Source organism: Canis lupus, chromosome 16 (genome assembly GCF_048164855.1).
Source record: "Canis lupus baileyi chromosome 16, mCanLup2.hap1, whole genome shotgun sequence".
In the NCBI taxonomy this organism is placed as follows: Eukaryota; Metazoa; Chordata; class Mammalia; order Carnivora; family Canidae; genus Canis; species Canis lupus.
The window spans coordinates 35356602-35365578 of record NC_132853.1 but is presented as its reverse complement, the minus strand read 5'-3'; the positions used below and the strand labels follow the sequence as shown (position 1 = coordinate 35365578).

The following is an 8977-nucleotide window of genomic DNA, read 5'->3' as shown; positions in this document are numbered from 1 at the left end:
CTCATGAGATAGAATACTCCAGAAGAGCTAAAGCTTCCCTAACCCTGTGCCAAGAGATGCAACCCAACCACCATTCCCTGGTTTGTTCCCCTTGCCAGTGCAAGGAGCACCCACAATGTCAGACTTGGTCACCCTCACTTCCTCTCTCAAACCCATTCTCCCTAGGGAGCTTTGCCAGACTCACCCAGAATAAGTGACTTCCCCACTGACTCCTTCACCCCACCTCCACCATGCTATTCATTCTGGACAGCCTCTCCATGGACCTACTGCTTAGATGTCCATCTAAAGAATCCAAGCCTCATGACCTGAGGACAGAAACTCTGGGCATCCATACAACACCCACATCCACATCATTACGTGGATGAAGCGATCAATATAGTAACCCTCAATCTCCATCCCATTCTCCACCGCCCCCCCCCCAAAAAAACATTTAACAGAACCTCAAGCTGCTGGGAATACTTATTTATTTGGTCTATTAACACCAAGATCTGCAAAAAACAACTTCTAAACACAGGATAAGAAAACTTGAACATTAACATTCTTCTTCAATTTTGTGTAAGCTCTGCAGTATGGAAAATATACAAACTTCAAACAGCTGCAAAAATAGTGTCTTTGGGAGAAAATAGAGTTTCTACATCGATACAAGAAAAATAGGCATTTTTCTAATCCAACCCAGTCCTGGGGCAGGTGGAGGGTGTAGAGTCGCCGCTTGCCACCTAGAGGAATGCCAGCTCTCCTTCTCCCCCACCACCCACCAGGGGCTGGGCAAGCTGGGCTGCTGCTTAAGACAATCTTAGGGTGAAAGCGAGATGAGAATGCCACTTGGGAAAACGCTTGGTTCCCCCCTCTGCCAGCAGCTGGATTGGTCAAGTGTTATGGCCCTTTAGGGCTGCTTTGGTCAGCTCCTCCAATCAGAGGGAGGCATGGGGATGGGGGCCGGGAGGACGGGGGTATCTATCTTCAGGTCTCCTCTTCCATGTCTGTGGAGGAGAGGGAAGGAAATCTGTGGTGTCCCCTCTCCTTTGATCATGGCCAGCTTGTTCCATGACAAGGTCAAGGGGCCCAGATATAGTCCTTTGGACTCACACCCAGAGGTGGGGGACCCAAGACCTTCTGGGTGAATTTTCCACCAAGTGAGAGAGGCGGCAAGAACACAGGTGTGACTTGTGAGTTGCCCAGCTGCTAGTGGAGAAGGCAGGTCCCCTCACATCCGGAGGGACCGGTGTCCATCAGAAAGAGGACCCGGGGCTTTGACACAATAAATGAAAGTGCTCGAAGGCCGAGAGGGAAGGGCTCCTTTGTCCCCAACCTCAGGGGAGCTGGGGAGGGGCCTGCCACCAAGGCACTGGTCTCCATGGTGAAGTGGTAGGGTTGGGGCCCTCAGACCACCAGGGAACTCTGGAAGAGCACGGGCTCTTCTGATGGCGGAGTGCGCTGCCATGGCTCAAACGGCAGCGAGGAGGCTTTGGAGGCCTCTGGATCCTTCCGAGGCGGTGGCCTGGGGCTGGGGGGCGGCAGGGGGGACCCCGGGCTTGAGGGGCAGTTACGGAAAATGAAGCCCATGCTGGGGAAGAGAGGCTTCATCAAGCTGACGGGGCAGAAGGCCGAGCCGGTCGGGTTGAAATGGACTTTGTTCTTGTCAGGACAGGAAGTCAGGAAGGCCAGGTCAGGGCCTGGGGACCTGGAGAATGGTGAGAGAAAAACATAGACACACACACACACGTAGAGAAAGAGCCAGTGAGAAGGGATGGGAGACATCACAGCATCAGGGGACAAAGGAGCTGGGTCTCTGTTTGAATAGGATGGTGACTCTACCAAAAAAATGACAGGTGACTGAGCCTTGACAAGCCTTTAGGCCTCCAGCAACCCATTTATTTGGAATATGGCTAAACAACGGGAAATCTACCTCAGCTAGAAACAGGAGGACCTGAAGGTAGGCAGGAAGGAAGATTCCTGACAATGTGACTTTTATTTTATTTTATTTATTTTATTAATTTTTTTTTTTATAAATTGTAAGACTTGATTTTTTTTTTTAATTTATTTATGATAGTCACACACACAGAGAGAGAAAGGCAAAGACATAGGCAGAGGGAGAAGCAGGCTCCATACACCGGGAGCCTGATGTGGGATTCGATCCTGGGTCTCCAGGATCGCGCCGTGGGCCAAAGGCAGGCACTAAACCGCTGCGCCACCCAGGGATCCCACAATGTGACTTTTAAAAGAGGAGTCAAGGGATCTTTTAATTGGAGGTATGTCATCAGTAAACAGCGTTTGGGGGGCAGACAGCTTGCCTAGAAACAGAGACCAGGCAACATTATTTTCTAAGACTGTGTAGCCTAAAGCAGGGTTTCTCAGTATCAACCCTATTGACATCTTGAGCTGGATGATTCTTGGTTGTGGGGAGCTGTCCTGTGCATCGTAGGATGCTTAAGAGCATCCCTGGTCCCCTACACACTAGAAGCCAGGAGCACCTGTGCACCCTGGATGTTGTAACAACCAAAAAAGTTTCCTAATATTGCCAAATGCCCCCTGGGGGGGGGGGGGTTTCCCCCATTAAAATCTACCAACTTCAGGAGTCTCATTCTTGAACACATTTGAAAGGTGTGATTTTTCAAAGGCCTTGCTGAGACACAAGGGTAACAACCATTGAGAGAAGGCAGGCAGACCTTATTAGGAGGTCTGGGCTCTAACTCACCCTGTGGTCTCAACCCACCTGCCTTACCTTTCATGTGGAAAGAACCATCCCCACCCTTCTGATCATGTGGAAGAAATGGAAGGATAAAAGGAGTGACGTCAGGTAGAGTAAGGGATCCTTATGATAAAGAAGATTCGGCCATGCTTTGAGGGGGAAGCAGCTGAGAAGCTGCTGGTTGTGAGGGTTGCGGGAAGAAGGCAAATGTGTGGTACGATGGTGAAGCTCTGTTGCCAGCAGATCCCTTGACTGCCTTCCTCTTTACTATATAGACAGAAAGATGAACTTAGCATATAGTATGGTAAATTGATGACCACTTTAATTATAGAATTCTAAAAAAATTTCAAACCGAGGAAGATGAGCGAGACACAAGGAGGGCAGGGGTGAGCAGAGAGCGATAGGTGAAGAAGAGGTGAAGATCCATGTGCTGGGTGTATTTGGGAAGGCCTGGGCAGCAGGATCTCACCTGACCAAGAAGGCTTTACGAGAATCCTACCTTATGGACAGTGGAAAATGGGCAGGAGAGGGGACTGCTCTCAGTGTGTGCATGCACACATGGGGAAGGTTACCCAGGAAACCAAGCACCACTCTAAGGACATGGGGGCAAACGGCATGACCCTGAATGGCTTGATTCCCTGCCCTGGGAAATCCAGGCCATCTTATAAGATCAGCAGCTAGGAAAAGGAAACGTGACAGAGGAATTGCTAAACATAAGAACTTCTCAATGGGAAAGTTGATCCAGTGACGAGGCCCCAATGAGCTGAGAATTTCTCTCCCAGGGCATCTTAGAAAGCAATCGGTGAGTCAGCCACCCCCCTCTTTAAGGTTTATTTATTTATTTGAGACACAGAGCATGCATACACAAGCAGGGAGAGGGGCAGAGGGAGAGGGGGAGAGAGAAACTCAAGCAGACTCCCTGCTGAGTTCAAAGCCCGACACAGACCTGGATCCCACAACACTGAGATCATGACCTGAGTTGAAATCAAGAGTGGATGCTTCACCAACTGAGCCATCCAGGTGCCCCAAGAGTCACCACCTCTCTTAAAGGGTTAACACAGGGACAGGGAGCTAGAAGAGATGGCTTTAAGACCTCTGCTGGCACCATGAGTCTATGGAAGAATCAGGACAGGCAATAGCCTAATTTCCACAAGCAATCCCAGGTTGCAGTTACTTGAATATAACATGGACTGGGGAAAGACACAAGAGCCCAGTCTGCTGAAGCTGCAGGAGCTGGTGTTTTGCCTCCATACCACCCCTGAGGAGTCAGGTTTCTTGGAGAGAGCTATACCAGGCAAGAGCAAAGCTGGGAGCAAAAACCCCGGGGACCATGGTTCTCTCCATAACTCCCACTCTGGCTTCTAGCTGAACCCTCTGCCAGTACCATGGACTGTCCCCTCCCTTATCTGCAACGAACAGAGCTCTCAAGGCTCAAACCCTGTCCTAGCTGCAGCTCAGCTCACACACTATGACCAAATCTGAGATTTGGCCTGAATCTGCCTGAGAATCTGCCTCGCTGACTACCAAGCTGGTGGGGGGAAGGAAGTGAGCTCTTTGGGCACCTGTTACAGGGGGCCAGGTGGGCATTTGGGAAGGTTCAGCCCTCGATTCTCTCTGCTCGTGGGAGGGGGCTGTGGTAAAGAGATCAATCATCATCAGAATGGCTTCTGAATTGTCCCACCTGGTTTGGGGATATTCCATAGTCCTTTCTTGTAAGGACTAGAAATTTAGGTCTGGGAGTTGATGACACTTGAACCACTGCAGGCACAGGGTAAAGACTTGACTCAGAAGCAATGAGGAAGCTGTGTTTGGTGCCCCCACCACTCCAGTGGGGACACTTCCCATCTCTGCTAGTATATATTCTCTCTCTCTCTCTCTCTCTCTCTCTCGACTACTGTCTAGCACACTCACACCTTACCCAGGGATAGAAAAAAATTGAAGAAACAAAGGGTTCGAGTTTCAGATCTCTTTCCTTTCCAGCTCCTGCAGCACTTGTGGCTGGCATGTGGGCAGAGAGCAGGTTTCCATAGAGATCATGATAAGCAAAGATTGAAGGGCTCAGAGTAGGTAATGTCAACAAGTTTGATCATGGAAAAAGTGCAATCCGGATCTCTGAAGTTGACAACGGCCCCAGGCCGAGAGAGTCCAGGACCGAAGAAGGGCAGTTCAGAGGGGACAGCCCAGGGCTCATCCTGATCCCCGCCCCCGCCCCCACCCTCCGCCCCGTCCCATCCGCGGGAAGTACTCACGTGGCCTCTTCGAACACGCGCACTCTCTCGCAGCCTTCCGGGGGCTCCCGCTTGAACACGTAGCTGTGATTGGGCCGAGGAGAGGCGGCAAAGGCAAGGACTGGAGACGGGCTGCTGTCCTCCAGGCAGGTTGGGCGGCCTGGAGAGGAGGCTGCAAACAGAGCAAGGCAGAGGCCAGTGGAGCTGACCTGCTTTCCTGGGCTCAGGCTTCAGTGTAAAGGGGCGAGACCGGGACATGCAGTGAGAGGGCTGGTGGCGCTTATGCTAAGCCAGGTTGTTTGTCCACGCTCTACCTTAAAATATCTTTGAGGCAGCTTACAAAAATCCGTCTCTTGTGCAGGATAACAAAATATAGTTGAGGGGCACCTGGCTGGCTCAGTCGGTTGGGTCTGACTCTTGGTTTCGGCTCAGGTCATGGTCTCAGGGTCGTGAGACTGAGCCCTGCATCAGGCTCCGTGCTAAGTGGGGAGTCTGCTTAAGACTCTCTCTCCTTCTGCCCCTCTCCCCCTATGCCCACTCTCTATCTCTCAAATAAATAAGTAAATGTTTTTTTTAAATACAGTTAAATTGGTGGGAAAATCAGGTCTAACAGCAATGCTATATTCCCAGGAGGAAGACTGCAATCGGGATTCTAAGTCTGACTTACAGAAATCCTAACTTCTGTCTCCCTGCTTTCTTCCAAGACTGCACCACCCTGCTCTGCCAGCCTACCACAGCCTCATTCTCTCCACAGTCTTAAAAAGCTATCCCTTCTTCCAGGAAGAGCTCTTGTACTGACTCAGAGAAGCAGTCTTTACTCAATCCCACTTATGGGAGAAAATCGCTCTCCCTTTCCACACAGCGAATGTACTTTGCCTAGGCTGCAAATATTGACTTTATCTGTATTTATCTCACATTTATTCCTTATTACTCTATGCTCTGTTTGCCTCTGTGTATTGTGAGATCATGCCCTTGACCAGCCTACCTCACAGGGCTCTATGAGAATCCAATTCGGTGAGGCAGGCCACAATGCTTTAGGACAGGAGGATCATTATTGTGGGGAGGAAGGGCTTGGGTCTCGTCCTCCTGTAAAGGAGCCAGGCACAGGACTAGGTAGAAATTTTGGAGTCGGAAAGCTTGGGTTTCAATCCGAGTCAAACAGTGTGACCCTGGGGCAAGAGGCCACATTCGCTTATTTTGTATCTTTCACAACCACCTTGAGACCTGTTGCTGGTAATGTGTGCAGTGGACACCTGGACAGACCCATGGGCTTTCTACTCAGCATGCTGAACCTTAGCCAAAGCAGGAGGGTGAGAGGCACTGCTTGGGTCACAGTGAGAACAGAAGTGTAGGCACAGACTTTATGTAAGTTATAAATCAGAATCTATGCAAAAGATCATTGCTACTACTGGCATCACATATAGAATAAAGATGACCCATGAAGATATTTCAGTTGGTTAGGCAAGGAGGGCTCCCAAGCTTGAAATTGATTAGAGGTGGAAAGGGTGGGAGGGCCCCCTGCTGCCCCAGACCCCTCAGCTTACCTTTGTCATTGGGGATGAATGACAACTCCTCGACTGCACCCCGGTGCTCCTCACGGCTGGCCTGGCCTGAAGGCTGGGGGGATGCCAGGGGCACGGAGGGAGAGCTGGCAAGGTTGCCAAGCTCCAGGAGGAGGAGGGGGTGGTCACAGCTGCCACTCTGAGGGGGAGCTGGGGCGCGGTGGCCATCAGGAACATCAAGGATCTGCCAGGAAAGAGGGTGGGGAAGGACTCTCAGGCCCCTCTCTTCAGGCCAGCAGAGCACCAGTGACCCTTAAGCTCCTCCCCTCGCTGTTCTTCTGGCCTCTATCCCTAACACACAGCAGTAACTGGACCTGGCGTTCTCAAGTCACTGATTTAAGGGAAAGCCCTCCCTATTTCTCTCCTAGCATTTGCAACCCAATCTGAAATTGCATGTTTATTTGTCTTGCTTCATCAAGGTGATGCCAACAGCAGGCTGTGGGCCAAGAGAACAGGGACCTTCTCCAGGAACCTGTGGGAAGCACAATAGGGGTCAAACCCCCAGGACGCTAACCACGTAAGCCCCTGTAGGACAGGTGTGCCCATCATCATCACGAGTGAAATACCCCCTCCCTGCTTCTTAACCATCAATGCTACTTGTACCTGCAGCTCACCACATTGTGTGCGGGTATCTGGGTGGGTATAAAATCCTACATATACGTAAATTAAAAATCAACTAGCAAGTAACTCATAAACTAAGGAGTGTGCCCATTAGAATTATATAAATACTGTCCAACTGGCATTCTCCGATTATACTGTGTCAGTATAAAAATGTGCCTGAGACTGCAGAAAACACAGCAAATAATTGTGCCTGGTAGGGGGTGGCTGGGGGTTGGGGGAGGATGCACAGGGGCAACTGGGCATGAAGAATAAATGCAGGTCACTAGGTGGACATGGGGGAGAAGTGGGGACACTGACAACTGAGGCCAGTGAGGGCAATGGGGATGAGGACACAGGGAGCAGGGAGCCATTGCCTTGGCAGAAGAGTGATGCGAAGCCCCTTACTTCTAGCTGGGGAGCCTTCCCTCCACCCAGCATGGCTCCCTCTCTTTCCACTCAGCACCACAAAAGCGTGTCCCCAGCCCCACTGCTGGCTCTGCTGGCCTGGTGGCTGAGTCCATGTGAATCTAACAAACTCGATCTGTGTTCCTCATGCAGGCTGGGGTCTGCCCTGCACCAAGGACATGGCTGCAGCGTGGAGCCACCAGAAAGCAAGAGTCCCACTGGCCCGCACCCCGACTCTGCTGTTACACAGTGAGAGCACGCCCCCACTCACCCGCAACAGCTCCTCGTCACCCTGCTCCTTCACAAACACCTCCTCCAGCTCTTGGTTAAGCCCTTCCAGGCTCCGGTGCAGGCAGGGGCTGAGCCGCAGGACAGGTGACCCTGAGGGAAAGCTGGGAGGGGACGCCTGAGGAGGAGGCAGATGGAGCGATCACAGACCCCCCCCCCCCACCTCCCCAAAGCCCCATCCAGTGACTAGTTCTGAACAGGGAGTCATGTCCTGTCTACACAGCAGAACCAAGCGAGTAAAGGGGGATCTGGGGACAGAGACAGACTGCAATGGGAAAGCTCAGTGGGCTTTTCTCTGGAAGTCAGCACTTTGAGAGGTCCTGAGGGGCTTTTAGAGTCTGCAGGCTCACTGCCACTCAATCGGAGAGGGGTGCGGGGATTGAGGGGAGAGCCATTTGCGAGGACAAGGAGCCCTTCCAGCCTCACCCAGCAAGCCTGAGGTTGCGCCCAAGCCACCTGGGCAGCCATGGGGCCACAGGGTGTGCAGCGTGGCCAGCTCAGTCAGCAGCAGGAAGCCCCAGAGAACCTGCCCACACGAGGACCACCACCAGTGACAACAAGGGGAGCGGCCTGGGGAGGGGGCGGAAACATACCCTCAGTGCTCCGCGTACCGCATGGTCCCCTTGGAGTGGGGAGCCCCGCTCCTTCTCTTTCCCACTGCGGCTCAGCTTTGTCCTCTGCAGTTGTTGCTTCAACTTGGTAATCTAGCAGCCCAGAGATCGGGTGGGGGCGGGGGGGGGTTAGGGAGAAAGAGGGAAAAGCAGGTGAAGCAAAGCTAAAGGGCACAGGATCCCTCTTCCCAGGCGTGGCTCCTGCCCGAGGCCCATGAAAATGCATAAAAGGAAGATGGAAAATTTCTCAAGAAACCTTGGTGAATTCATCGGGCAAGCTGGAGACCTTACTAACTAGATATGTGGTGTCTCTGAATGATCATGTAGTTCGTAGATCAGTTGGAAAAATGAATCAGATGGATCAATTTCCAAAAACTTCAAAATATGCAATGCCGAACCCATTTTTGTCTTTCACGGATTCCAAAGTCGTGGACTACTACTCTATTAATAGAAATAGGAAATGATGTTTTTGAATTCACTCTTCAAAGTACATTCACAGCTTTCTCAAAGGCCCTGGAACCAGGAAGGATGGAAGGATCCCCCCACCCCACCACCATTTTAAAGTAGACTGAGCTGAGCAAGGAGCAGACTCTC

General features: G+C 51.6%; 1 protein-coding gene and 1 long non-coding RNA gene across 6 annotated transcripts in view; one reads left to right on the top strand and one right to left on the bottom strand.

Annotated features, from left to right (window-relative positions):
• Positions 1-447: 447 nt before the first annotated feature.
• FAM117A (family with sequence similarity 117 member A) overlaps positions 448-8977 on the bottom strand; it is a 42671-nt gene continuing 34141 nt past the window's right edge. For all 5 annotated transcript variants that reach the window (XM_072780138.1, XM_072780140.1, XM_072780139.1 and 2 more), the window contains 5 exons: positions 8366-8476; positions 7756-7890; positions 6462-6663; positions 4939-5089; positions 448-1681 (listed from right to left, as the gene is read on the bottom strand). In XM_072780138.1, coding sequence (XP_072636239.1) covers positions 1381-1681; positions 4939-5089; positions 6462-6663; positions 7756-7890; positions 8366-8476 — 900 coding nt within the window. In that variant the 3' untranslated portion in view covers positions 448-1380. The remainder of the gene's footprint in view (positions 1682-4938; positions 5090-6461; positions 6664-7755; positions 7891-8365; positions 8477-8977) is intronic.
• LOC140606560 (uncharacterized) lies at positions 5919-8490 on the top strand. The gene is made up of 3 exons (XR_012008903.1): positions 5919-6282; positions 6899-6996; positions 7638-8490. It is a non-coding gene; the product is annotated as an uncharacterized lncRNA (long non-coding RNA).